Raw genomic sequence first — 27737 nt, 5'->3', positions numbered from 1 at the left:
TCTACTAGATCAACATGAATCATCTCATCTTTTGAGACCGCGAAGTGTCCTCTTGTCATTATACTCTGGTTCTCGTCTTGTGTATCTGTAACGGCATCTCTCATCAGCCAGGTCTTCTGTAGCTCGGTGTTGTCTTCTGCGCCCATCTCACCACATCACTGCTGTCACATTTGCACCCTTGGTTAGCGTTAGACCCCATACGCCCCCGTATATTCGACTAGGATCTCTCCATATCATCTACAACTTGGACGGCGCCGTGGGGCTCTTGATCTCGACCATCAGCTTGCCCGTGTTGATCCCCTTGTACAGATCAACCAGGCCCTGTTCGGCCACCTGCAGGCCACCCTTGAGGATGGTCTCCTTGCGCTTGATCTTCCCCTCGTCGAGCCACTGTGCCAGTTCTTTCCTGGCGGCGGCGAAATCCTTGGCATAGTCGAAAACGATGAAGCCTTGCAGCTTGATGCGCATGCTGATGACATTGAGAATGTTCTAGCCCGTTTGTTAGAACAAGTTGCCAGGCCAGGAGGGAAAGTGAGAAACGCGAAAGTGGAGAGAAACGGTACCTTGGGACCCTGCACGTTGGCCGAGTTGTACTGGCTGATGCCGCCGCAAATGACGAACCGAGAAAACTCATTAGCCCTACCCAGGGCCATGTCGAGAACCTCACCGCCCACGTTATCGAAGAAGACGTCGATCCTGTCAGGGGTGGCCTCGCGGAACTTTCGGTGGAAATCCGGGTCCTTGTAGTTGATGGCAGCATCGAAGCCCAGCTCGCGGGTCAGCCAGGCGCATTTCTCGTCGGTACCAGCGATACCGACGACGCGGGCGCCGCGCAGCTTGGCGATCTGGCCGGCGACGCTCCCCGTGGCGCCCGCGGCGCCGGAGACTACGACGGTTTCGCCCTGGCGGGGCTCGCCGATGCGCAGCATGCCAAAGTAGGCGGTGAGACCCGTCATGCCGATGGCGGAGAGGTAGTCGGACGGGTGGGTGACGGACGGGTAGGCGTCGATGGGCTCGATGGTGGCGTCGGGGATGATGGCGTACTCGGTCCAGCCGGCGATGGTGGGGAGGATGTCACCGGGTTTCGCCTTGGGCGACTTGGACGCCAGGACGCGGGAGACGGTGGCGGCGCGCATGGTTTCGCCGATGCCGACGGGAGGGACGTAGGACCGCGTATCTGCCGTGATTGATGAGATGTTATCTTTCTACTCGGCCACAGCTGCCAAGTTGGCGCAGCTAGGGTTTGGAAAGTACCGTTCAGCCAGCCACGCATGGCCGGGTCCAGGCTCATGTAAAGGTTCTCGACGAGGAGCTGGCCATCTTTGAGATCTTCAGCTTTGGGGATGGGGACGGTCTCTGTCTTTAGGGTGGTCCCGGGAATGATTTCCGCCTTGGGCCTCTCGGCGAGGTAGACTCTGAGGTTTCCTCCAGACATGATGATGATTAGTGCCGTCGAAGTTGTTGTTGTGGAATATTTCCTGTCTCTGCCTGGGCACAATGTTCGGGGTTCTCACGTCTCGACGGGAATGGGAATTGACAGCATCATTTAAATCGATCCGCGGGGAAGCACCAGCTGGGTCCTTGCCGATCGATACCGATAGCGGCCCCCACTCCGGGCCAATATCTGATTACATCATACCGCCGTCGGCTCCGAATCGACCGAGGGAAACGGCATGTGAAGGTGTGGGACTTGGGTAGATAAGGTGTCTAAGACGGCCTAAAATTGAGCAACCTTTGTCCGAGTTCCTTGCATTTTCTGTTCCATCTCGGACAGACGTTTGTGGGCCGTGTCCCATCCCGCTGGAGGCATCGTCGGGGGTCCTGGAACCCGTGCCCTTCCTAATGAGCCAGACCGATGGTTGGCATAAGCTGATTGACATGCGATAGAAATAACTTCCAGACCACTCACCATATCGTGCCAACCCGTCCAAATGACCTTCGTACCTCATCCTCAAATGTTGAGCGTGCGACTGGTTTATAAACTCGACGTTCTTCGGATCCTCTTCTGTCACCGATTCCAAGTCCAGAATCACGAGGCCGTCCCCGACAAGGAGGTAATTGTCCAATTTCAGATCGCTGTGGGCAAGGTTCAGTGGAGACAATTCGGCAAAGGCCTCCTCAAACCTGCGCTGGAACTCGGCAGGCGACAGATACGGCGATGGTTGCCTGAATAGTTCAATCCCAACCACCTCGGAAAGAATTAAAGCGCGAGTGCCCTCACACCGAGCCTCGCCGTAGCATATAGGGATCAACCGTCCCTGGAACGACCGCAGCCTCTCGTACATTTGTTTCTCATGGTTGAACTCGTCGTCCCACTGAGGCTTCAGTTTCTTCAAGACAATTCGCGATGGGAGGAAGTAACCCGGGAAGACGGACTTGACCAACGTCTGGACGGCAAGAGGAAGGCGAAGGAGAAAAGAGATGATCCACTGGTCGAAGGCGTTGCGAAGAATCGACAGACGTAGTACGTGCGGATGTGCGCTATCGTTGATGTCTCCGACGGCAGATACGCGGTTCAGCCCGAAACGGAACTGGAGACAGGGACAGAACCAGAGTCATCACAGGGACGTATCCGCAGATGGAAGCCGACCGTTCGTTCCACGTACCTGGACGACCAAGGGAACTTGCTTGCCTACATGTAGGCTATCATATCCTGGATCATCACATTCACTCGCGGAAGAGCTTGACGTTTCTATAATGATGTCTTGCATGCTGTTGACGGCCAAAGAGAGTAGTAGGGGAGTAATAGCGGATTGATGAGGAGAGCGACAGAGAAGAAACAAACAATTCAGGGGACGACCGCTCCGAGAGATTGTAAACAAGGTCACGTGAAACATTGCCTGCTGCTTACTAATAGATACAAAGATACGTACTTCAACTCACCGCCTTGGATGCTCTTTGCGCCCGTCTACATCCAAGCCCAGCTTCTTCTATCATTCCGCGGCATTGCTCGCACACGTCCATGGCTTGGTCGAACTCTCATTCGCAATGGCCTCAATCGACGCCCACATTCCCAGAACACAAAGCACCACGCCGGCGACGAAGAGTACCACATTGGCCACAAACCGGCACTTTTGTTTCCAGCCCTCGAACCAGCGGCCGCGGTGCATCCACAGCCAAAATACCCCCGGAAGCCCGTACGAGAACCAGCTCACGAAGAGGGCACCGATAAGGCCCAGCAGGCTGTTGAACACGGGGATCGACTCGGCGATGACGGTCGAGAGGGTCCAGATGCCAAAGGTAATGCCGATCCACGTGAGTCCCGAGAGCTTGGTCCTCCGTACCATGTGCTTCGTGTCGCGGAACAGGCGCGTGAAGATGTACCGGGCGGCCACATGGCCATAGATGACCCCGGCAATGACGATGGTCGGGATGGCGATGCCCCAGATGGCCTTGCGCATCTTGACCGATCCGGCCGCCGAGAGGGCGGGCGACGGGACGTCCGGGCCGACGAAGACGTAGATGACAATGGCGGCGAGGAGGTAGAGTGTCGTGTCGAATACCTGCAGGAACGCCAGGGCCTTGTGCCAGTCCTCGGGTTTCTTGAACTCGGCGATGACGCTGAAGAAGCAGGAATGGCTTGCTGTTTTCAAGAGAAAAAGTCAGAGACGTTCGTGTGGTGTTTTTTTTTTTTTCATTCATTCTTTCGACTCGGTGACTTACAGAACGAGGAGGCCATGTTCAAGACGGCCAGAAAAGCCGGCGCAAACGAAAGCTGCCGGACGACCTCGATGCTAGCGTCGCCAATAGGACGCTCAATGGCAACATCGACGACCGTCACCAGGACGGCTACAACGATGGAGAGGCAGGCTGAAATGACGCGTGATCGGGTCAGTATTCGGAATCCACGGACGTTGACGAAAAAAAAAAAAAAAAAAAAACTCACATGCTATCGACATGAAGCTGGTGTACTTGAGCGTCCTCGGAAGATTCAACACCCAAAAGACACCCAGGCCCACGACCGCCCAGACGACAGTACAGACGGCACTGTTAGTGAGGGTGTTCATGCAGATGGTCCACGCCAGTATATGGCTGCCCATGATGAAAACCTGGAAAATGACCTGGGCCCAGCCAAACACCTCTTGGAACACGCGGCCCATCCCGATTGGTTTCCCAATGACCTCGACGGCGTCGCCAAAGTTCTGGACGTAAGGGTGCGCCTTGCGGAACTCGCCGAGCACCACGCCGGAATACGTCGACAGGGCGCTCATGACGAGGATCAAGACGATGCCGGGCACCAGGCCCAGGGTCGCGAGGACAGACGGCAGCGAGAGAATGCCGAGGGAGACGGTCTCGGCGATGAGGACGATGCCACCTTGCCTGGAGAGCGTTAGCCGTGGTTCCAGTCTGCACAATAAAAAGGTCAGTCAAGGACGGGAGGGAATGGGGACATACCACCACGACAATGTGCGATAATTGATAAGAGCGGCCTCTTCACCACCTAGTACGATTCCTTCGATGGGGGGAGTGCATGACGGTGCGGGCGACGCTCGCATGTTGGCGGTGTCCTGTCCCTGTTTCCCTCCGGCCGCCGCAAAAGTCCCCAGATTGACATCGTCATCCACAGTCCCTCCTGTTTTGGACCCCATGGTGAGATGAGTGGGTTGTCGGGGTTCTATGCCGAGTAGTGAGGGGAGAAGCCGGTCTGGGGAAATCAAAGTCGAGGGAACGAGGGTGCAGGAGAGACACGCGAGGAAATGGGTTTAGAAAGTCGCATCCAAGGAACCCCCCAGTTCCTGACACGAGATTTACCAGGAAAGAAAAAACCGACAGGACCGAAAACCCCATATGATATTATACTTGCATAGTGGCAACTGGAGCCGTATGGGGTCAGAAATTTAAGCACCCGGAAAAAAGGGATCGGCGTGCGATGTCGGTGGGCACTAGGCCGAGACTTCTCTGTCTGAATGGCCATGTGCAAACGTCTATGGATGCCGAAGATGGGATCCCGGCATATCTGGGCCACTTTTACGTACGTCGGCATCCACAGTCGGCTCCTCCGATGGTCCGAACGACACTAGCAGGCTGGTTGACACGCCGTTGGACGGGAATACGACCGGTTAGTCGGGAGCTCTGGGGACGATTTGAGATGGATGTAGCCTTGGCGAGGCTTACAAGCTGCCTGGCCTCGGCTTTGCGTCTTGACATGTCAGGGGCAAAGGGAGGAAAAGACAGGCAGTGAGTGCTTGGAATTCCTGCTTGGTTAACTGACGGACATGTTACTTACAGGGGTCCTTACTCCGTTCTAGTATAGCGCTAGACGGTTGTCCGGCCGGGATTTTGCCTCCTCCACCGGCACTTGGTCATTACTCGCCGCGCTTATGGTACCCAAGTACCGGCTGCCCTACGTCCGCCGGACCTTTCCTTAAACAAGTGCTTACCTTGGATTAGTACCGCGTTCCACATATCAAGGTACCTAGTACACATTCTGAAGTAGGCCCCTGAGCTAAGATCTGCCGGTTCCAGTATCTCAGGAGAATGACACGTGAGACGACGAGGGAGATTGAGGATCCAATCGCTAGTGGGATTAATTTCGCTTATCGATTCTTCCAATATCTAGTCGCAGTATAAATCGCAAAACCATCACGTCGTTCATTCGTCCGTCAACATGCACCACAAAGTCAGCTGCTCCTGGGCCGGCCGGTCCTCTCCTCCAACAGACGAGCAAAGCTCTCCTCATCGTAAATCGCGTTGACGCTCGGCGTCTTGATGACGGCGTCAGCCCACTTGGAAAAGTTGGGCGCCCGCTCCGAGAGCTCGGCAGCCAACGTCGTGGGCAGAAAGCCGTATTTGATAAACGTGAACACGCGGATGAGCCACGAGCCGGTTTGGACCTAGACGGTAGGGAGGACGCCTGGTCAGTACATCTCTCTGCATTGATACGGGTCGGATACATAAATGCCAAAAATCTCTGCTCTCACCTCGACCAAGGTCGGCTTATCGCTCCCCCCGAAATAGGGAGCCGCATCAGCAAGCAGCGGCTCCAGCTCCTTGACAATGTTGTCGGCGGTGGCGCGGCCCGCCTCGGCGACGGCCTCGTCGGTCGCGGCCGAGATGGCCTTGAAAAACGCCGGGTAGACCTTGGAGAAGAAGGCGTCGACGAAGAAGTTGACGCTGGCGCGGCGCAGGGCGCCTTCCTTGGTGTTCGAGGCCGGGAGCAGGTGTGACGGGTGGGCGTCGGCGAGGAACTGGGCGACGACGCTCGACTCGGTGATGATCTGGCCGTCGTACGAGAGGGCGGGGACAAGGCCGCGGGGGTTGATCTTCAGGTACGCCTCGGTGCGGGGGGTTTTGAGGTCGATGATTTCCTCCTTGAAGGGGATGTTGAGCTCGGCGAGGGCGATGTGAGCGCGGTGGGCCCCTGGAAGAATTACGTGTGAGCAGTGTGTTTCGGGTCAGGCTCTAGGCGCTTGGATCACGTACAAGGGCACCCATGGTTTGTGTAGAGGATGATTTCTGGGGAGGAAGACATGGCTGTGGCGGTTTCGATCGAGTCGCCGGTCGGACGTTGGTCTCAGCAGGCAGGTGTTGTAACGGGCGAGGAGCTGTCGAATCTACTATGAGAAATACGGAATGGCAGGCAAGGCGGCGAGTTATTTGAATAAGAATCCTCCGTCGGGGTTCAATCACGGACGCATAGGCATAGCTTTGCCGAGTTTGCGTCATTCATGTCGTGATGTGATTTCTAATGACCAGAACCCCGCCGAATCCCTCGGGCTTCAAGCACCAACGAACCAACGAGCCAACGAGCCGAACCAATGGCTACTTACAAGCTACCCCTCCACTTGGGGCCCTGTAAGACGGCACGTAATTGTTGTGCATCCCATCCCGTAACACAGACAATCCGTAATCACCGATGACAAATGCAGCAACCCCTCATCCCTCATCCTGCGGCCTTCAATCTCCTGATGCATCACCGAGCGACTCTCGTTTGTCCGCCAAGACTAACGCCGTCCACTCTTCGCTCTATTTCGCCAGACTTGGGTTTGGTCGGTTATAAGTTATAAGTGTGCTTCCTGCAAGCTTTCCCCGGAGTCGCGACATAATCGGAGGACCCGGGGCCGGGATACGTGGGTCGGGCGCACGGTGCACCGGTCGACGGAGCACCGGAGGCCCGGGCGGCGGGCGCACATGGCAAAAGGACCGGCCATCATCGTAGAGGCTGTAGTTTCGGCGCCGACCTTTGAATTATATTGTATGCACGTGCATGAGAAAAACCGCCAGACGAATCGCAGCGGCACTGTCTGCACTAGGAGAACTGTCAGAACTGTCGAGTCACGAGTGTCAACGCTTTCAGTCGAGACCCGAGTTTCCACCTCGCTTACCGAGTCAGAATCCCCATGTCTCACCATGAGTCGCAGTACACTACTGAAGAGGAAGGAATGAAGGACACGGATAAGACACGCCAAACCATCCATTGGCTTTGGGGAATCCGGAAGCGGAACTCACGCTCGGGACCTGCCGCTAGTTCGTCACTCACCAAGAGTATTTCACCAGGCCATCATCCCGATTCCTTGTTCCATTCAATTAGATTGCAATTCGTCCTTTCAAAAGAAACAGCATCAGCCATGTCAAACACTGCCGGTGTTGTTTCTGGTGGCCCAGCTCACAAGCCCCCTATTGATCAGGTCGCGGCCGCCATCGATGCCTGTGCCACATCACTACGCGACGTCAATCGCAAGATCCACGACAACCCCGAGCTTGGCTATAAAGAAGTCACGGCCCATGACACCATCTCGGACTTTCTAGAGCAACAAGGCTTCAAGGTGACACGGCATGCCTACGGACTCGACACATCCTTCGAAGCCGAGTACGGTTCCGGGGGCCGCCTAGTCATCTTCTGCGCCGAGTACGATGCCCTCCCCGACATAGGCCATGCCTGCGGCCACAATCTCATCGCGACATCGTCCGTCGCCGGGTTCATCGCGCTGGCGGAAACGATCAAGCAGCTCGGCATTCCGGGAAGGGTACGGATCCTGGGCACTCCGGCCGAAGAGGGCGGCGCCGGCAAGGTCAAGCTTCTCGAGGCCGGTGCGTTCCAGGGCGACGTCGCCGCAGCAATCATGATGCATCCGACCGCCGCTCATTCTTACCCCCCCGGATTCACCGCCCTGGCTGGCGTCAAGTTCATCGCCAGCCTGAAGGTCCGCGTCGAGTTCCACGGCAAGCCCGCACATGCCGGCGGCCAGCCCTGGAATGGACACAACGCCCTCGACGCCGCGGTTGCGGCGTACACGAACATCTCTATGCTGAGGCAGCAAATTCGCCCGGATGAACGGGTCCACGGCGTCATCGAGGATGGAGGGACGGTGCCGAATGTCATCCCCAGCTACACCAGGATGAATTATTACATCCGAAGTCCGACGGTCAAGAGAGGCGAGGAACTCATGGCCCGGGTGAAACGATGCTTTGAAGCTGCTGCTGCTGCCACGAACTGCACTTATAACTACATCCAGTGAGCTCTGCTCCTCTGATTGATTTACTTGACCCCTGAATTGGATACTGACGTTCTGTAGCGCACCCACGTACATGGACCTTCGCATCAACAACACGTTGAGCCAGGAGTTTGCCAAACTCATGGCATTAATGGGTATCAAGACTATACCTAGAAGTGAAGAACCGGTTACCTTTTCGACGGACATGGGCAATGTTTCCTATGCCGTGCCCAGCTTTCATGGCACCTTTGGCATCCCCGCCCCCAAAGACGCAGGGCCTCATCAGCCCAAGTTTGCCGAGGCTTCCAAGACGGACGAGGCGCACGACATTTCCATATCGTGCGCCAAGGGCATGGCTCTGCTGGGATGGAGGGTTTTGACGGATGACGAGGTTGCCGCTGGGGCTATGCGAGATTTCAAGGAGAAGGATTCCCAGGAATAGAAGTGCGGCGGTTGTCTACCGTGTTGGCTGGGGTGTATAGGTAGCGAGCGTTAACTCTGATATAGCTGTATGCATAGCTTCGAAACTCCTGGCGTCAGGTGCTTTGGCCGTCCTACGGCGACTTATCCTTCAGAAGCCGAGGTCAGGCCACGACAGACTGCATCAAAAGCTGCCGTTGCAATGCTTCGGTCGTCCTCAAAGGATAAGAGAGTGCCAAAACTATCGAAATCCGCCCAGACAGTATCAAACTCTTCATTCTCCTGTTGTGTTCCCTCCTCTCGAGGAGCAGTAGAATCCGCCATAGCAATATACCAGAAAATCATCTTCAGGATGCCCTTGGTGACGCGCTGAGAAACGGCAATAGGCTCGATGACCGCCTTGGGGCGATTCGATTCTTTGCATTTATAGAGTGTGGCGAGGTGGCCAGAGTATTGATTTCCACCGGCAGCAGCTGGACTCGTACTGCCGTCTGTTCCAGGTGTTCGCCCAGGTCTTTTCGGCCCTTGGGAAGGAAGAACTCGCCCGTCTTTTGCCAGCGAACGAGGAGTACCTTGGACCTTTCGACGTCGACCGTTACGGTGCCGCAACTGATGGCAAATCGATCGGAGAAGTGTACAGTCTTGTCGGTGGAGGCCATCTTGGGAACTTGATCTATGAAAAAGACATGAGAATCAGCACTGTTTATGGGCGCATGTCTCCTTACACGAGTGGAAGAGACGGTGGCGAGACGGCAGGGAGTGGGTATGGTCTAATTCGTCTGACTTGCCTTCTTCCCAAGTATCTCTTAAGCACGATGTAATTAGGTCTTCTAGGAGAACGCATCAGAGACGGGTAGCTTATGCGTATGCCTTGCCGGTGGGCTATACCAAATCCGAGGTAGTAATTGAGAAGTTGACTAGCTTCATGTTGACTCGGGGTATCAGAGAGCATACCTGTCTTTCTGCATGTAAATGTATGCCTACTTATCTCTGGGGTATTCCGTCAAGCTACTGCCGAGTCGATCTTCTTAACCCAACAATGAATGTGGAAACAAGGGCAAAGAGCCCGGATTTCAGCGCCCTCTGGAACTATCACGCTGATTCAGCCTGGATGCCGCGGAGCGCAAAGAGAAAGAAGAAACCAAAGCTCTAACAATAGTCTCCAGTCTGCAAAACAAGGATAGACCGTGCTTAAAACCTACGCCGCAGCCGCCCCTTGTCCGCCTGCTGGGCTCCCACGCCGTACGACGGAGCGATCCGGAACCCGCTGGCACCCTCAAGTCGGAAGCGTCCCGAGCTTGGATTCCGGCAGGCTAATCCTAGGTGTCCGAATCCTCTAGCCTACCGTCTTCATTCTGCAGCAGCTTGATCGCGGGCCATTGATGTGTCGATCATCCCGATGTACTCGCAGTCTGGTGGCTTGAACACCAAAAGCCTCCAACCCTCCACAAAGAAGTGTATTAGGAGGCAGCCATTGGCCGCACCATGACCCTGGGAAATTTGCATCTCCTTTAGAAGCCGTGCGTTTACGCGACCACGTGCGGCGGTAACCTTGCAGTTAACTCTTCAGGGTGGCTGTAAGCATCCAGATTATAATTGCGCCGCAGTGCCGCTTGTTGGCGCTAAGTCCAGGCGACGTTAATCGATAAATTGGATTACAACCCTACGTACGAATACAGCTAGTGCGCGATGGTGTGGGAATAGTCCAGTGGATTTAGGAGGAATAAATCGGATGTGGCTATGCCAGGCATCTGGGGAGGCCTCTCAGGGGTTAGACTTGGGAACTGGGCTGCAGGTCTGCTAAGCCACCTACAGACTAATCAATTCCATTGGGAATATATCACGCTGCGAGAGCATCAATCTTGGAATATAAACATAATCTTATAGTCGATCTACTTCGTACGACTCTTTCTCGAGTCCCCCAGTCCTCCAAGAACCAGAGAAGACGAAGCAGCGTGCAGCTTTCTTAACTTCTCTCCCCCTGGATTTCTATTCTCATACTATTATTTCATTCTGCCTTTAACCCAAACCTCAATGAGCTCTCAGCCACCTTACGGATACTACGGGCAACCTGGCCCAGGGGGTTCTCCTCCTGCCGGCTATCCGCAACAACCGCCTCCTGCTGGACAGCCCCCCTACCAACAACAGCCCTACCATTACGGACCTCCGACGGGGACAGCACCAACAGGTGGCCCAGGTCAGCCTCCTCCGCCTACACAATATCCGTCAGGTCCAGGGGCTATTCCACCGCAAGACTACCAGCATGGCCAGCCCTACCCAAATCAGCCCTATCCACAGCAGCAGCCGCAACAACAACATCCATACTATGGCCAACAGCCACCACCTCAAGGTCAATCACCGATGCCGCCATACGGTCACCAACAGGCACCGTATGGTTCCGTGCCGCCGCAGCAGCCAGGTGCCTACGGCCAGTTTCATCAGCCACCCCCTGGCCAACCGCAACACCACCAACCTCCCGTAAGCGTGCTCCAGTCGCTCCCACCCACGGCCCTAACTAGGAGACGAACATAAGTAACTAACAATACACCTCTCATAGCCTCCTCAGTCCTGGACCCAGGGACCAGTGCCACCACAGGGCGCCTTCTACGGCGCTCCGGCTCAAGGCGTCCAGCCGACACCAGCATCCTCAGGTTATGACCCGGCCCAGAAGGCCTGGGTACAACCTGTAGACACGAGCAGCGACATTGAAGGCCTCCGCAAGGCCATGAAGGGCATAGGATGCGACGAAAAGTCCCTCATCCGCATCCTGACGAGCCCCAAGTACGCCAACCCGTGGGCCATGGCGCAGCTGGTGCGGGACTACAACAGCCGCTTCATCCGCGACCTGGCCAAGGACATCGAAAGCGAAACCCGCGGCGACCTGGAAACCACCCTGCTGGCCCTCCTGCGGGGTCCCCTCGAGAACGACGCGCGAATCCTCGACAAGGCCATCAACCGCATGGGCACCGACGAGGACGCCCTCAACGACGTGCTCCTGTGCCGCTCCAACGCCGACCTGCGCGCCATCCAGACCGAGTACCGGCGCATCCGGAACCGCGACCTCCTCGTCGACATCAAGGGCGACGTCAACGACACCATGTTCCGCCTGTACAGCATGCTCCTCGCGGGCACGCGGCCCGAGGACGCCGCGCCGGTCCTGCCGCACGACATCGACGCCAAGGTCACCGAGCTGCAGCGCGCCACCGAGGGCACCATCGGCGTCAACGCCATCGCCGTGGCCCAGGTCTTTGCGAGCAGCAGCAACCCCCAGATCGCCGCCATGATCGACGCCTACCGCCGCAAGTACCACCGCGACCTGCACCAGGTCATCGCCAAGGAGTTCCGCGGGGACATGGAGGACGCGCTGTTGCGCATGCTGCAGATCAGCGAGAACCGTGCCGCCGCGGACGCTGACCGGCTGAGGGAGGCCCTGACCAAGGGAAAGACCAGGCTGTTCGCCAACCGCGTTGTCACCCTGTATTGGGACAGGAGTCGCCTGGACGCTGCTAAAGCGGCTTACAAGTCCAAGCATGGGCGGCCGTTTGCGAAGGACGTGAAAGAGGTACTGGGTGGTGATTTTGAGGATGTTATCCTTGCCCTGGTTGCGGATAAATGATGCTGACCTGGGCTGGTCAGTGGTGACACGTAGGACGGGTGAACATCTCGATAGCATGCCTTTGAATTGATTGACAGTCCTCACTAACATGCTGTCCATGATGAATTCAGCAGAAGGCCATGGCCTCCTGATCATATTGTCTACGTAGGAACGAAAGAAAACAAAAAGAAATCATGGTTATCAAGCAATCCCCTTTACTTACATTCTATCTTCTTCCCCTACGCTTGATTCTCTTCCTGGGTTTGTCTACATCTTTGTCCTCCGCACAACGATCCTGTCTCTTTCGGCCGCCAATCCTGCTCCTGACTGCAACCCAGAGACGATTCTTCCCGTGACGATGCTCCTCGGGCTCATCTACATCCATCGGCTCAGACTCCTCATCCTCCTCAGATTTTTCTGACTCCTCAGACTCCTCTGACTCCCTCTCCGACTCTGTATCTGCGGCCGGCGTCTCGTTACTTCCGCAACTCTCGAGAATCTCATCCAGCAGCGCCACGAGGCGATCCTTGACATGAGTATGACCGCCAGCACCACCGCCCACGCAGCCGTAAAACACGTTTACCCGTTGCTGAGGCTGTATCACGTTGTGGTTACCAAGCCCTCGTTGCAGAAACGGCGCATGGAATATCGAGTTGGCATTCGACGCGCATGATGCGGCAGTCATGTCGTTCATACCGCCCATCTCCACATCCTCGACTCGGTCCGGCTGCGGCGTAAAAGGGCGACCGGTGTTAGAGGCCTCATTTGACCCATTCGGCCTATTCTGGAAAACGGAGGGAATCTCCCCCTGAAACGTGCATGTGAACTGCGGTATCTCGTTAGCATTAAAACCACAGGACCCAAACTTACCTTGAACCGGACCCGGGACCTGCCCCATGACGCTTGGTCTCGCGGCGCTTCCCACATAAGGGCCATACTTTCGACTCTGATCCCTCATCAGCAAGAGACGCCGCTCACCCAGCGTCCCAGGGCCCACCCTGACCGTCTGGAACGCCCCGTACGACAACCACCCGTCCGCCGAGATGACAGCCCCGGAGAACGAACCCAGCAAATCCTCCCTGACGAAAATCTCCAGCAAGACCGACTCGCCGCTGGTCCCCGGTCCGAGAGGGAGAGTGATGAATCCGTCCGTCACTGTTCCTTCCTGCATGAACGTGATCCGTGGCGGGAAGCCGCAGATAGGGACCGGTACGCCCCACGTCATGTCCTCGCCGTGGTAGAAGATGCCCAACTCGGGCTTGACTCGTATCCTCATCTCCGCCTGCACCCTCTTCGTAGAGACGGTGGAAGGAGGTAAAAAGGAGACAGAGGAGGGGGACGGCATCGAAGAAACAGATGGCGCGGAAGATGAGGAGGAGCATTTCGACGTCCCGCCCCCTGACGAGGACGAAGAGCACGAAGGGCACGACAGGGAGGTCCTGGTCGACCCATCAAGGAGCACTTCCTCGCACTCGGCGATAATCCTCCTCCAACCATCCCCATCGAATACAATATCCCCCACCGGTGCCGAGGGAAGCCCCCTGGCCGCCATGAGCTGGTCATACAGCGGGATCAGGAGGGCCAGGTACCGCTTCGTCCGAGCCAGCTCGTCCGTTGTCGGCTCCTCCCGCAACTTACGCCGCACGACATCCCAGTTGACGGTGCTCCCAAACCTCACCAGCGCCTGAATTCCCGTCTCCATCTCCAGAGCCGTCCGTGAGGACGCATCTTGGAGCAACGGTTTGCAGTCGCGGTGGTAGGCCACGAGAGGGTCGACGGTCTGAATATCGACAAACCCCTGGTCTCCTGGACCCTCGTTGGCCGGGTGGCCGCCATCACCCACCTTGTCCGTGATTATCATGCAGCTGGCTTCCTTCTCTGCCGACGCGAACTTCTTGATCCGGTTGGCTGTATTGACGTGAAAATGTTGAAAATATTCTTGGGGAAACGTCGGGAATCCCACGATGCGTGCTGTTTGCTAACTATGACTTGTAAGCAGAAGGAAAGCGTATATAGAAGAGCGGATTGCCAGTCTTTTGAACAAGTTGCGCTGCAACAAATTCTAAGATATGATGCACTCTACTCTCCCTCCGTATATCGGGTGAGACTCCATTCCATGACCTCTCTTATATCCTTCGGTTGGGACGCCCAAGAAAGAAACAAACAGTACCCTTGTTCGGCGTTGCGCAAAGTCACTCGGTTTTCACCGTCTTTGATCGTCATGACAGTGTCATTGTCGTAGATAATACCGTCGAAGGTGGCATCTTTGTTCGACGGGGCTTCAAAAACAAGTCCAATCAAGCTGCCTGTTACAGTTATCGACAACCTCAAGTCTCATTTATCGTCAGCAGTCACCGGACCGAATGAATCTGTATGCAAATCTAGTCTGAGATGCTGATTTCCATCAACCGTCTCTAGTACCGGGCTTGCTAGGCATCAGATCAGGTCTTCTGTTCGCCTGTTCGTTGTTCGGCTGTACTCAACTCACCGGGAACTGCAATACGAAGCACAAGTCCCCTGCGTCTTCTCGAGAGATCACGAGCACAATCATGCTTGGTTGTGGCATCATGAATTCCGCTGTAAGCGTATTATCAAGAAGCTCGTCGCCTCGCTCGTCTACCGACAATCCGGATGATGAATCCTCCGCACGCCCACTCCGTCGCCGCCTTCCAAGCAAATCCGTGATGTCGGCCCCGAGTCATCATGGTTCATGATCAAGTGAAATCATGAGAAAGATGAAGAACCCCTCGCATCCGCCCTCGCCCTCGTTGTGTTGAATCTCCGCATAGTTTCGCCCAATCCCTCCACTGGCTTCCCACGTCCCAAAACGACTCAGCGCCGCCGGGAGACAAATACAAACATGTAGACAGTCATGGATCATGAACGTCACGGCCTCTCTGTTCGCTGTTCCACCCCATCTTCGTAAAAGGAAATAAAATCAAAATCAAAACGCCTGGGTCCTACTTTTCATGTACACAGTCGCGTTCGGAGTGTGGTTGGCAAGGAGTTCCAACTCGTGTGGACTGGAAGTAAACCGCACTCCCAAACTGGCCGAATGGCCTCCGGATCGTCGGGAACCACGTGTCATCGCATCGTATGTAGGGGGTCCCTCTCGCAAACACGAGGGTATCTTCGTCTCTCCGCGCATTTCATCCGTCGTGAAGCGTTTCGTGGCGATATGGACGTATATTCATTTCCCGTAAATTTTCGCCGTCGCATATATGTTCGTCGCACATGTTCGTCCTCAGTTGTTTTCGAGGCGGTGACCGGGGTGGGACCGTATTGTACGTATTGTACTCTCTAGGTCTTCCTTCACCTATGGATGCAACAGAAGAATATCGGGTTGACCGTCAGAGAAACATGTCCTCAGGCTTTCTCTTCACTCACAAGCCGTGACAGACATCTCGGCCCGGGCGCGCATGTGATTTGCGTGAGTTTCTAGGCTCTGCGCCATGAGATGGGTGACTATTCGGGGGGTCAGTTATAGTTCAACCGATCGATGCTGTAGTGGTCAATCTCACCTGGCCAGACGGCTGCTTTTTCGAGGAGGAAAGCAGTCACCCGCAAAATCCGGGAGGCATAGCCCTTATGGTCATCCATCGACGGCACTGCCGGCATATTTCCGTTGGCCGCTTCCACGTTGATCTTCATGTCGGCCGTGGCCAACACGTCCTGGACTCTGCCCAGGAGCTTAACATCTTCCTCCTCCAGGAGCATGATAGCCGGTACATGCGTCAGGTCGACATCGTCCTGGCCGAGGACGCCCAGATACCGGCCGACACGGTCCTGCAAGGTCGCGACCCACTCCGCCAGAACCTGGGCGCAGTCAAAAGCGCACATGGCCGATTGCAGCGGCAACTCCTTGCTGGAAAACTCTGCAAAACTTACGCCGAGCTTATCAGCCATGGCGAGCGAGTCGGCCGCATAAAATGCCGCCTTGCGCAGGTGCTTCTCTTGACGGGACGTCGATCGCCCCGCAGACGCCTGAGCCGCCGCCTGTTGCTCCGGCTGGGACGGGAACTTGGCCTCCGAGAACTCGGGCGAAGCCGACTGTTGCGTGGCGGGCGACTCGACAAAGACAGAGCTGGCTGCCGAGGTATCCGAGGGCTCGGTGCTGTTGGAGTCAGTATGGGAAGCCGGCGACTGTTCATTGTGCTGGACCACCTCGCTGCCACGCGATAGCTCCTCGGCCATGCCGTCCCAGTCACGTTGCCAGAACTTTTCCTTGGAGCGGGAAAAGTTCACAAAGAGACGCACGTAGGCAAGGTCAAGCAGCGGGATGGCATCGGCCGAGAGCGGTCCCAGGCCGAACGGGTTCGGCCGATCTAGGCTGTGGCTCGGGTTGCTGGCCCACGCAGCCTGCCAGGCCTTCAGCGCCGGCTCAATGTGCCTGTGCATTTTCTCCGTCTCCTCACTGGTCCAGACCTTGTTGTGGTGGCGCTGACGCGTCTCCCAGATGTAGTTGTGGAGTGCGTTGATGAGGATCAAGCAGCCAAACGTAGACGGCCTCAGGTCGCCCCCAGATACACTACCCGGCTGGGCCGAGGCGCCAGGCGCCCGATGCTGCATGCCATTAAGCGCCATCCTCTTCTGCTGCCTCTCGTTGGCGCGAAGGAGATCGCCCAGAGCCTCGTGGAACGTCATGCGGTTATGGTTAGCAGCACGGACACCACCCTTGGCTGCGAAAGCCGCACTGCTCTCGGCGGCGAAGAAGTCTTCGTCGCAGGGCAGGTCAAGGAGGATTTCCGAATTGGTCAGAGCCGGAGTGTGGTTATACGCGGCGACTAGAAGACTGGACATGATGAAGACAACGTAGAGGGTACGCTTCCGCTCTTCCATGGTTTTCCACCGGATCCATTCGGCCTGTTCCTCGGATTCTGCCCGGATAGTGCCGCCACCGCCGGTCCATGAGCTGTCATCGGCCATATGGCTATCCATGTTCTCGGAGGGTTCGACCCGGACGGAGCGGAGCAGGTCGGCGGCCTGCGCAAGGCTTACCAGGGCGGCGCAGTGCGTGGACGCAATGTCATTCGCCGTCTTATCCCCGCAGTTATGCCCGTACACCACGTTGAGAAGCATGGCCTGGACCAGCCAGACCGGCGTGTGAGCCGTGCCCTCGTTGAACTGCGAGTTGGAATCGGAGCCCGGAGTCCTCCGGAAGTCGGCCTTTCTGACATCGGCTTTCCTCCGTTCTTCGAGATAAAGCTGGATCATCTTCTTAGCCATCTCGAAAAGATCCCTGGATTGCGCGTTGTCCCGCTCGTAGAGAGCTCCAATGGCAGACATGGAAAGGATCAAACAGCCGCTGCCCGCCAGCGTGCTGGAGCGGTGGTTGGTGGAAGAGGAGGAGGGAACATCAAACGACAGGGTGGGGATGTGAAGGAAGGGCATGTGGGGGTGGAAGTAGCGGAGATAGCACCCAACGTATCGCTGGAGGTCAGCTGTGCTGGGGAGATTTTTTACGTGATCCGACACGGCCGCAGGGGTGCTCTGCACACCTGGCGACATGGGCGAGCCCGGGGAGGTGAAGGAATACTTGCGGCCGCCCAACGAAGAGCATTGGGATAAGGCAGTCATGATGGCGGTGCGTGTCGCGTCGGTGATGGTGGAGACGGGAGATACGCCGTGGTTTCCGCCGAGTGAGGAGGGAGTGTCCGGACCGGCTGCGAAGCCGAGGGCCTGGTTGAAATTCTGAGTGTTAAGTCCGGGGACGACAGAAGGGCTGAGCGAGCTCATGGAGGGTGGAGGGGTCGAGAAGTACACATCATTGCCCTTCTGGGCCGTAGGCGGCTGCGGCTGTGGCTGCGGCGACATGGGAGCGCCATTCAGGAGGTCCGGGAAGACGGAGCCGCTCAGGTCCATGGAGAAGGCGTTTGGCACCTGCGGCGGACCCATGAGGGCAGGCTGCCACATGGAGGAAGTGGTAGCTGCTGCGGACATGTGACGGTTGGAGCCGTCGAGCATGAGGTCACTGATGCCGCCCTGGCTGGCGTTGCTGACGGCAGAAGGGCTCGAGCCGTCGACAGCGTTATCAGCGCCGTTGAAGGACATTTGATTTTCGAAGCCGGTGAGCCAGTCGAAACTGTCATCCATCTGGTGGTTGGCGGACAACATGTCCGACATGCCATCATGCAGGCCGGTCATGAAGGGGGACGTCGGGTCCAGGCCCAGAGATGGCGGGGAATCATTATAGTGCAGAGCGTTGGGGTTAATGGTCGACCCGGGACCGAACAGGAGGTTTTCAAAGTCAAAGTCGCCGTTGAAGGCCATGGGCGGGGCCGTACGCAGGCCATTGTTTGTGAAATCCATGCTGTTTGTGATGACGTGGGTCTCGAGCTTGGGCAGGTTATGGTTGACTCCGCGCTGGCCCATGGCGGAAGCCATGCCTCCGAAGCTGGGGTCGATATGGTGGTGCATGGGGAGACCAACAAGACTGGGATGGCGGTTATGGCCGTGCGACGGCGGCATGCGGGCCACCTGAGGGTTGGCCGAGCCGCCCATCATCTGCATAGCGCTGCCGTCGACGTGACTGATGGTATTAGCCCTCGGTCGCATCGACGCGGGGCCCGAACCCGCGTTGGCAGCGGCAGTAGCATGGTGGCTGGCAACACTGTTCTTGCGTGCTCTACTCTGGCCAGGCGCGCCGGTGGTACTCTCACGACGTGCACGGGGGCGAGACGAGGGAGTGGTGGTCTGGTGCAGCTTCTGCTGGTGACGCAGTAACAAGTCCCGGCGGGCAAAGCACCTCGTGCACTCGGGACACTCGAAGGGTTTCTCCTTGGTATGGGAACGTTCATGGCGCTTCAGATGCTCAAGACGTGCAAACGAGCGCTGACAAGTACCACAGACGTGTGGGCGAGGTTTGTCCGTCTTGGGCGGGGGAAAGTTGGCCGGCGCTTTCGTATTCACGGTAATCGAAGATGCTAAGGAAGCCAGTAACCATCAGCTGAGAGTTCCAGCTGGGAACGCAATTATGGTGAGACAAAAACCTTGTGGGAATGGTGAGTGACGAGTGGTGGAGGGTGATAATAGTGATGTGCTGACAAGACCATCAGGGAAACAGTATATAAGAAAACTAGTAGGGAGATAAAGGACAGATAGAAAGGAGAAGAAATCAGCAGAGGCTGGGCCGGGAAGATTGGGTGGGACAAGAGGAACGAGACGAGGGGCAAAGCGAAGCCTAATAATCAACTCGTACCGCTATCGTCGGGGGCTGCACCGGCGGAATTGGGCATGGTGGCAGCTTCGACCTTGAGGACGGCGTCGCTCATGGTTTATGGTTGTTGGTCCCAGACGGTGCGTGATGACACCGAGAGGGAAGCGGGAGGAGGAATGCCAAAGCAAAGGAGGGCCCGAGTCGACAGATTCGGTACCAGCTCGCTCCGTCTAGCACACGCAGGGCTACTGGCCAGTGCTGCTGTGATATTGCTCTCCCTGAAGTTTGTATTCTGTTTTCTTCTTTCTTTTCTTGTTTTGGCCTGGTCGCACCAGCGCGTGTCGTGGCCAGACCTGCTCCGAGCCGTTCCGATTTGAGGGAAAATTAAGGGGTTTTCGAGTTCGATAACACGTCGGAATTGTGGTCAATGGAGCCGCTGTTGTCAGGAGATTGGAAGACCAAAAAGCAGTAGCCGGCAGAAGGGGCAGTCGGAAGACGAGGAAATGAAGGATGGGAGAAAAAGAGAGAGAGAGAAAGAGAGAGAGATAGGCGTCCGAATGCTAATGTTTCGGCTTGGGACGTTCGGGATGTATCAGAATCGGCGTCGACAAGGCGAGTGTGACGTTGAGGAGGTCGAGACGAGAAGGAGAATTGGCTGGTCGGTAGACGACAGCAGCATGCCTATTCAATACAAAGCAGATGATCGAGGAACTGTGTCAACGGCAGGGAAGGGATCGGAACGATCCTGTGGTACGGTACGTCGTCTATTCGAGGTCCATCTGTCAGTCCGAGCTGGTTCGTAGGAGACCTTCCACTCGTTTGGCCGCCGAGAGCAAGAGAAGAGGCGGGAACAAACAAGAAGGCGAATCGACGAGAGAGTTGTGGTTGTGGTTGTGTGTGAGAGTGACAAAGGAGGGGGAGGGGAGGAAAGGACAGAACGAAGAGAGTGAGCCATTGAAGGGTTGCGAGGTGCGAGGTGCGAGGTCACTAGGTACATGTACCTTGTACCTTTCCTTCTGCACTTGTACTCAGTAATACAACGTACCTACCCTACCCCCGTCTTAGTTCAAGGACACTGTACGTAAGAATTCGTAAGTACATGCGTAAGTACAATTACAATTCCAGGTCTACCCACTGAGATGTTCACGTTGACTATCACGAACGAATTGGTCCCTGGTTTTGCAGTTTGAGATGCTTTCTCTTTTAAGTGTTGTGTTTGTGGTTCCAGTCTGCGTTCGGTTCAGTCTGGTTTATAATAATTACTTGCCCTATCTGGTTGGTTGCTCGAGCCAGAGAGGCAGAAAAGAAGAAAGAAAAAAATCAAAGACTCGCTGACCCAGAGAAAGCATCGTGATTGGTGAAGTCCGGTCAGATTGACCGAGTCGACTGAGGCAAGAAGGACTGGGCTGTCAGGCAGAGCGCCTGCCTGTCCATGAAGTGCCAATGGGATCCGCCATTGGCGAAACCGGGAGGACCCACCCATTTGTTCTCTCGTACATATGTACACTGTGTTTACCCTGTACTTTATGGTGTGTATGGACCAGTGGTGTAATCAGTGGCGGGATGTCTGTACGAAATGCACGTTATTGTCCGTGCAGGCCAAAGTACTCGGTAAGACATTGTACCAAACTCCGGCTATTCACCGACAGAGATCTAGTGTGCCTTCTTACCAGACTACGCACGCATAATATAGTGCGACTCCCACGAACGTCGACCAATATTATCGTGTCGTTGATAAGGGAGTGGAGCCTGTCCGGTCCACTTTGCGGACAACCTTCCCTGCTCGTTTGGATACATGCCAGGCTAGCCAGAGAAAAGGTGCGCCGCAGGGGAAACAGGCTGCGTATTACGTACTGTGTACACGGTGTGGGTAGGGGTTAAGACATACGAGCTTATCTTCTTACGGCATAGTTCATCATTTACGGTTGTACGCCAAGGGGCAGGGGCCAGAGTCACTCTTAGCCTTTAGCCGCTTACGGCGACGACCAAGACCCTTGTGACAGGCTCATGTTTGAGGTTGGACCATATTGCCTAGCGATCACCTTTTCGGTCTGGATGCGAGTCGCGGTAAAGTATGTACTTCGTAAAGATATAACGAACGTTTGACGTGGTCAAGACAGAGTAGTCATGTCTATTTACTGTAATCGCAATTGGCCAACAACTTACTAAGTATTCATACTGGACGGCCAAGAATAAGAGAGAGAGAACTCTTTAGTCATGATCTGATTTCTTTCCATCATTGGCCGTCGTCGCGCCTTTGGCCATTTATCCCTATTCATCCCACCAATGACGCACGCGTATATCCACCGTCCTGGGTCCAGATATCACTATTCGTGACAAGCCTCGCGCACACGTCCACATACAACGTACCTATACCGATCGGCCTCCGGACGTGTGAGTCACGGGGCTCGTGGCATAGAGCCTAGAGGCCGATCAGCGGATCGTCACAGGAACCATCGCTGAGGATATGTACCTACGTTGTACACTAGTCCGAAGCCCATCCGACTTTAGACCAAAACGAAGACGGCAGTTATAATAATGCCGTCCATGTTTCTCAACGGAGTGGTTTCTTCGTGTTCTACGTCTTCTTCTTTGGCGTAGTTGTGCCTTTTCGTGAAAGGTCCATGGTATTACATTGCGCAAGTATACTTGGATTTTCTAGTGCGCATCGTGAAACGGAACACGCCAGGGCCCGCGCCTGTCCGAGGCCTTCCAGTTGAGTTGGAGTCACGTTGAGTTGTGTCGTGGGATTTGAACGAACCCCACGACCTGACCCCCAAAGTCGACCAACTTTTCTTGAAACGTTACCCCCAATTTTTAGCAATTGGTCAGTGCTGGCTATGCTGGGGCCGATGCTATCAGGCGCATGCTTTTCAGAAATCCACTCTGGATGACATGCAGCTGCAAGGTAGGAAGGAACATTTTATTTCGCTCGTCGGCCCTAGCCTGCACCGACGGCCGCCCGTCGGAGAGGGTCAGAGAGGGTACCTCCGAAAGCACTTGTGCCTGTACTAGGACTAGCTACCCAGAAATAGCGCACGCCTGCAGGTTACGTAGGTAGGTACATACCCTAGAGTACGTTGTATACATACACAACGTATAAAGCGGAAAATAGTAATAGCCGCCGACGGATATATATATAATATAATATCTATTAGGCCTCTTATATATAAATATATATTACGAAGGCTATATCGGTATGTTTTGTGTATGTGGGTCGGTATGCAACGCTATGTGGAGCCAGGGAAATACGTTCCGTTTTACTATGATACTACCTAGTACTTTGTGAATAACCTGTCCGCCTCGATCACTGCCTTGCATCGATCAGGCATCAAACTAATCTGCTCTTCTAAAAAGTCTTTAGGCAGTTGATTCCACGCCTCTGTAACCTATTCGCGTAGCCGTGTAGGCGTAGGATTTTTATCTAACCCGTGCTCTTCCTGTATCCAATCTTTTATCTAATTCCACGCCTTTTCTATAGGGTTTAAATTAGGCGAATAAGGTGGCTAGTCTATAACTTAAACGCCGCGTTCGTATAGCTGTTTAATCGTAGCTTAATAGGATAGCGCGTTATCCTGTATTAAAATCAGATTCTGACCTTCGCGCCTTTATAATCGTATCTATCCATCGATTAACGGGATAATACGCGTAGCGTATAACTCGCTATTAATCGAACCCTAGTCCTTTTCCTAAAGAAGACCGGGCCCTTTTTGCGCGCCTGTAAAACAGCCCTAAAACATCTAACCACCTTTGCGTTAATACCGTATAAGCGGCTAGTCACGAGTTATTTATAGAGTGAGGCCAAATAATTAAATTATCTAAAGCTAAGGAGAAAAGAAGGAAAGGGGAAAACTCTATAGGTGCCTACGACCTAAATATAATATCGCGGCGACCCACTAGGAGTATACTATGATTAGTCGGAAGATCCGGTGCTTTACCGGATTATCTCCACGGGGTTAGCCTATAATATTACCCCCCTCCCCCCTTAGTAAGTCGTTAGTCTTTGGTATAGGTTCGCGGAGCGTTATTATTTAATCGAATAACGCCTCTTTATTAATTAAATAACGACCCTTAGTGGCTTTTTAATCCCGAATAACCTCTTTATTTATTAAAGAGCGCTCGAGGTAGGCCTTTATAGTTATACGATTAATTAACGTATTATATACGGCTATTATTATTATTTATAAACGGGTCGTAGGATCGTTCCTTTTATATAAGGAACCGATAAGCGTACCTTCCCTAACCGTGTAACTCGTTTATTAATAATACTAACTTTACTATTACCTTCGTTATCTTATTTTTTCTTCTTTTCTTTAATAATATCCTTTACTACTAGCAGTACGTTTTTTATCGCCTACCACCCTTTTACACGCTATTTTATCGTTCTAACCCCTTATCTCTCTCTCTAGAAGATATTTAAGTTTTTAGGATTATCTCCGGCCCCTAAGGTACGTTTCCCGTTTTTCCTAAGAGCTTCGCGCGACGTTTACTAACTTATATATATAATATAGGGGGCTAATAATAATAATAATAATAATACCGGCGAGGAGGCACCTACTCCCGCCCTAGCTAGTAAGGAGATTACTTCTCCTGCCTTAGCTATAGACCGCCGCGCCTAGCTAGCCTAAGCCGCTAAGGCTAAGGGTAAGCGTTCCGTAGGCGAAGCTTCTATAGTGGTTAAGAGCCCCGCGAAGCGCGCTTATAGAATAAAATATCCTCCTAAAGGGACCCGTTCAGTCTTCTGCTACTCTTATATAAAGGCTATTACGAACAGCTAGGATAAGCGGCGCTATTATAACTAATCGGGACCCGGAGCGAGGATACCCGATCCTAAGTGCTATAATTACTTAAAGGGCGGTTATAGGTGCGTTCCTCCTCCGCCTAGGATAACTAGTCTATTAATAGTACTCCTAGAAGCGGCGAAGGTGGTTAACGACGACCCCTTCTATAGCCCTAAGGCGATAGAGGCGCTCGTAGCGCCTTATTCGGCCTTCTAAAAGGCGTCCGGGGTTTTAAAAGAGACCTCTGGTATTTTATAAGAGGATAAGCCTATCTTAATACCCGTTAACTTAGGTACTAATAAGCCTCGCTTATCGGTATAAGCTACCGCCTCCCCCCCCTATAGGGACTCCTATATCGTGGTAGGTAGACCTATACCTATCGCGGTGCCTTTTATTATTATTACGCCCGTTCCTAGTATAACGATTACCTTTACGGGGGTGGAAGGCCTACGCCGGCTTAACCGGTTCTTATAGGTAGTTAAGAATATTATAGGGGTTATTTATATTAAGGTAAAGGACGTTAAGTCCTTTAAGGGAAAGAAAAAGGATAGGCAGGCTAAGGTTATAGCGTCTACGTTATCTCCTATTATCGCTAAAAGCGTTAACGGTTACAAGGATACTCGTAACGACGTTAATCTTAATACCTAAACCCGATAGCTAGGGGCGGGGCTTATCCGCCCTGACTTAATTAACATAGACGGCTTTACTATTATCCTAACCTTTACTTAACCCTTACTGCCTTTCCTATAACTCTTCCTTTTTTTATACCGTTCGTATAGTCTATTATTAACTTTAATCGGGCTATACTTTTTTTTATAATAGTCTAGGGCGGTTAATTCTTATAAGGACTTTATCGGTTCCTAAGATATCTAGGCGTATCCTTCCTATTTTATTAACGCCTTTTTCCTTACGCCTCTGCCTACCCTCCTATTCCTAGCATATAAGATTTCCTCTACTATTTATTCGTTTTCTTCGAGGCCGTCACGAATTAGTCCGGGTTAGGGGTCGTGTAGAATTTAACTAGGAAGCGGGTCTTCGCTTACACGTTATAGGAGGTCTATATAAAACCTCGGGTATATATTCGAAGGCACGTCTAGTTCTATAATATACGGGTTAATAACCTTAGTAACCCTATACTTCTAGTATAGCTAGCTTAACTTACGTGACGGTCTTAGGGTAGAGTAGTTCGTAAGCGAGAGCTATATAAGGTCGCCTTTACGAAGGCGTTTAGCAGGGATACGGCGCTTATTCGCCGACTTTTCCTATTATAGCTACGTGGCCGCTATTAAGGCTTAGGCGAACTCTATGGCTTTTTAGAGACGGCAAAGCAGGTTATAGGCTACGAACTCCTAAGCATCGCTGCTTAGTTCCTTATAGATCTGGATCGGGTTAATATAGTATCCGTGTTTAAGGAAGAACGGGCTTATCTTAGTGGTAAAGCTTTCTTAGTTATTTAACGCTAATTAGGCGGCGGGTAGTAACCGGTCCTAATTATCTTATATATAATAGATAAAGGCTTAGAGGTACGCCTATACTTCTTAGTTTACTTATTCGGTGGCTTTATCGGTCTAAGGGTGATACGTAGTACTTAATCGTTATTCGATTTTAGCTAATTTATAAAAGTATCGCTAAAAGCGACTTATTTAGTTAGAACCTCTATTATTTATAATTAAGCGAGGTATACCGTGGAACCGAAAGTAATAATATAGGAACCGTTTAGTATAAGCTTCCGCCTTTATAAAGTTTATCGCTTTAAGGGTAATAGCCTTTATAAGTCGATCGGTTATAACCTATAAGTATCTATACTTTTTTTCCTTAGCGGGGGGCAGATCCGTTATAAAGTCTATTAATAGGTCGCTCCTTATTCGTTTAGGAATCGGGAATAGTTTTAAAAGTCCTTATTAAGCGTTCCGCTATATATAGCTTTAGTTATAAACGTTATAGTTACGTATAAACCTACGTACGTCTTAGTTTATTCCTAGCTAGAAGAAGCGTCTCGCTATAAGGGTAATTATATTATCTTACCCCGGGTAACCTCTAATCGTAGAGTCGTGTATAGATTAGATTACTCGCGTTCGTAACATACTCCCTTCTTAGGCTCCTGGTACTTATAGGCGATCTCGGAATATTAGTAATCCTTATAAGGTAATCTCGTATTCGGTAATCTAGGCTTAGAGACCTAATAAGGGGGAAAACTATTAATCGCCTTTAGATACGGCTTATATAGCTTAGCGATACTAGTTATTTTCTTCTGCTATAGCGTCCTATAACCGTTATAATTCGTTATTAGCTTCGAATACTTATAGGTATTCGCGAAGGAGGCGGATCTTTAGGGGAATTAAGGTCTCGGGGATTAACTATATATATCGCGCCTATTCCTGTTTATCGGAGAAGTCCTTCGGTTTATCTTATTCTCTTCGCGAGAGAGCGTTAGTAGTATAGTTATCGGCACCCTTATAGTATTCTAGTATAAAGTCGAACTAGGCGAGCTTACCGGCCTATCGGCTTTACCTTTTATTAAGTATCTTTTTTATTATAAAGTATTCTAGGGCCTTATAGTCGGATAGGATTATAAAGCGACTATAACTTAGGAGCTCTGCTTTTTAATACGTTACGTAACTTATAATCGCTAATATCTCCTTATCGTGGATAAGGTAGTTATACTCGGCTCCTATAAGTCGCCTTAAGTAGTAAGCGACTACGTAACGATATCCTTATTTATCTTCTTAAACTAATATACCTCTTAGTGCGAATCCTAAGTAATCGGTTTCTATAAAGGTCTTATTACTTAAGACCTATTATCGTAGGATCGGTTCCTTCTAGAACCTCTTTTTAACCTTTTTAAAGGCCACTTATTTATTAGGACCCTAGGAGAATACTCGATCCTTCTTTATTAGTCTTATTAGGGCGGACGTGATATAGGCGAAGTTCTTTATAAATATACGGTAATAGTTTATAAAGCCTAGGAAGCTTTAGACTCCCTTTACCGAGGTCGGGGCTTCTTACTCTCGGATCGCCTTTAGTTTATCGGGGTCGTATAAAACGCCCTGCCCGGCGGTGACTATAAACCCTAAGTACTTTACGGTTTTTATACTAAACTCGTACTTCGCTGGGTTAAGCGTTAATCCTGCGTCGCTTAGCGATTATAGTATTAGGTTAACCTTCTTTTTATAATCGCGGAGGGACCCGTTTAAGTAAATCAGGATATCGTTAATATATACGGTAACGAAGTCGTTAAGGTAGCGTTATAACGTCTTATTAATATATCGTTAAAAGGACGCGGGGGCGCCACTAAGTCTAAAAGAGTATACTAACTATTTAAATAAGCCGAATCGAGTTTGGAACGCTAT

At 52.9% G+C, this 27737-nt stretch overlaps 10 protein-coding genes across 10 annotated transcripts; 3 read left to right on the top strand and 7 right to left on the bottom strand.

Moving 5' to 3' along the window:
• Positions 1 to 237: 237 nt before the first annotated feature.
• Positions 238 to 1435, bottom strand: ACRALDRAFT_1036821 (uncharacterized protein; the record flags this gene model as incomplete). The annotated part of the gene is made up of 3 exons (XM_071015040.1): positions 238 to 489; positions 564 to 1177; positions 1255 to 1435. 3 exons carry the CDS (start codon positions 1433 to 1435, stop codon positions 238 to 240), a joined length of 1047 nt encoding a protein of 348 aa, XP_070872021.1.
• Positions 1436 to 1548: 113 nt separating this feature from the next.
• ACRALDRAFT_1078015 (uncharacterized protein) lies at positions 1549 to 2712 on the bottom strand. The gene is made up of 2 exons (XM_071018719.1): positions 1910 to 2712; positions 1549 to 1839 (listed from the first exon to the last, which is right to left on the bottom strand). Exons 1-2 carry the CDS (start codon positions 2283 to 2285, stop codon positions 1718 to 1720), a joined length of 498 nt encoding a protein of 165 aa, XP_070872020.1. The 5' UTR covers positions 2286 to 2712; the 3' UTR covers positions 1549 to 1717.
• A 113-nt stretch (positions 2713 to 2825) lies between these two features.
• ACRALDRAFT_1052746 (uncharacterized protein) lies at positions 2826 to 4589 on the bottom strand (the record flags this gene model as incomplete). Its single annotated transcript, XM_071015752.1, has 4 exons — positions 2826 to 3583; positions 3664 to 3810; positions 3887 to 4320; positions 4396 to 4589. The coding sequence occupies 4 exons, from the start codon at positions 4587 to 4589 to the stop codon at positions 2934 to 2936; spliced, it is 1425 nt and encodes a 474-aa protein (XP_070872019.1). The 3' UTR covers positions 2826 to 2933.
• A 1080-nt stretch (positions 4590 to 5669) lies between these two features.
• On the bottom strand, positions 5670 to 6472 carry ACRALDRAFT_2088277 (uncharacterized protein; the record flags this gene model as incomplete). The annotated part of the gene is made up of 3 exons (XM_071022513.1): positions 5670 to 5834; positions 5922 to 6361; positions 6424 to 6472. Coding segments are annotated over 3 exons (654 nt in total), but the record flags the coding sequence as incomplete, so codon positions are not given.
• Positions 6473 to 7505: 1033 nt separating this feature from the next.
• Positions 7506 to 9131, top strand: ACRALDRAFT_1052744 (uncharacterized protein). Its single transcript, XM_071015751.1, has 2 exons — positions 7506 to 8455; positions 8517 to 9131. The coding sequence occupies exons 1-2, from the start codon at positions 7569 to 7571 to the stop codon at positions 8875 to 8877; spliced, it is 1248 nt and encodes a 415-aa protein (XP_070872017.1). The 5' UTR covers positions 7506 to 7568; the 3' UTR covers positions 8878 to 9131.
• On the bottom strand, positions 9000 to 9514 carry ACRALDRAFT_2044667 (uncharacterized protein; the record flags this gene model as incomplete). Its single annotated transcript, XM_071021455.1, has 2 exons — positions 9000 to 9254; positions 9320 to 9514. 2 exons carry the CDS (start codon positions 9512 to 9514, stop codon positions 9000 to 9002), a joined length of 450 nt encoding a protein of 149 aa, XP_070872016.1.
• Positions 9515 to 10733: 1219 nt separating this feature from the next.
• Positions 10734 to 12657, top strand: ACRALDRAFT_1052743 (uncharacterized protein). Its single transcript, XM_071015750.1, has 2 exons — positions 10734 to 11333; positions 11413 to 12657. The coding sequence occupies exons 1-2, from the start codon at positions 10890 to 10892 to the stop codon at positions 12469 to 12471; spliced, it is 1503 nt and encodes a 500-aa protein (XP_070872015.1). The 5' UTR covers positions 10734 to 10889; the 3' UTR covers positions 12472 to 12657.
• On the bottom strand, positions 12644 to 14788 carry ACRALDRAFT_1095222 (uncharacterized protein; the record flags this gene model as incomplete). Its single annotated transcript, XM_071019767.1, has 4 exons — positions 12644 to 14428; positions 14493 to 14512; positions 14559 to 14729; positions 14764 to 14788. The coding sequence occupies 4 exons, from the start codon at positions 14786 to 14788 to the stop codon at positions 12677 to 12679; spliced, it is 1968 nt and encodes a 655-aa protein (XP_070872014.1). The 3' UTR covers positions 12644 to 12676.
• A 53-nt stretch (positions 14789 to 14841) lies between these two features.
• Positions 14842 to 15875, top strand: ACRALDRAFT_213318 (uncharacterized protein; the record flags this gene model as incomplete). The annotated part of the gene is made up of 9 exons (XM_071024057.1): positions 14842 to 14860; positions 14896 to 15006; positions 15035 to 15131; positions 15170 to 15220; positions 15287 to 15372; positions 15430 to 15615; positions 15699 to 15721; positions 15782 to 15812; positions 15850 to 15875. 9 exons carry the CDS (start codon positions 14842 to 14844, stop codon positions 15873 to 15875), a joined length of 630 nt encoding a protein of 209 aa, XP_070872013.1.
• Positions 15830 to 19721, bottom strand: ACRALDRAFT_2044665 (uncharacterized protein; the record flags this gene model as incomplete). Its single annotated transcript, XM_071021454.1, has 3 exons — positions 15830 to 15915; positions 15972 to 19373; positions 19649 to 19721. 3 exons carry the CDS (start codon positions 19719 to 19721, stop codon positions 15830 to 15832), a joined length of 3561 nt encoding a protein of 1186 aa, XP_070872012.1.
• Between the last annotated feature and the right edge of the window lie 8016 nt (positions 19722 to 27737).

The sequence above is a fragment of the Sodiomyces alcalophilus genome (genome assembly GCF_042370955.1).
Source record: "Sodiomyces alcalophilus JCM 7366 unplaced genomic scaffold ACRALscaffold_8, whole genome shotgun sequence".
Classification (NCBI taxonomy): Eukaryota; Fungi; Ascomycota; class Sordariomycetes; order Glomerellales; family Plectosphaerellaceae; genus Sodiomyces; species Sodiomyces alcalophilus.
This window is presented reverse-complemented; position numbering and strand designations above follow the sequence as displayed.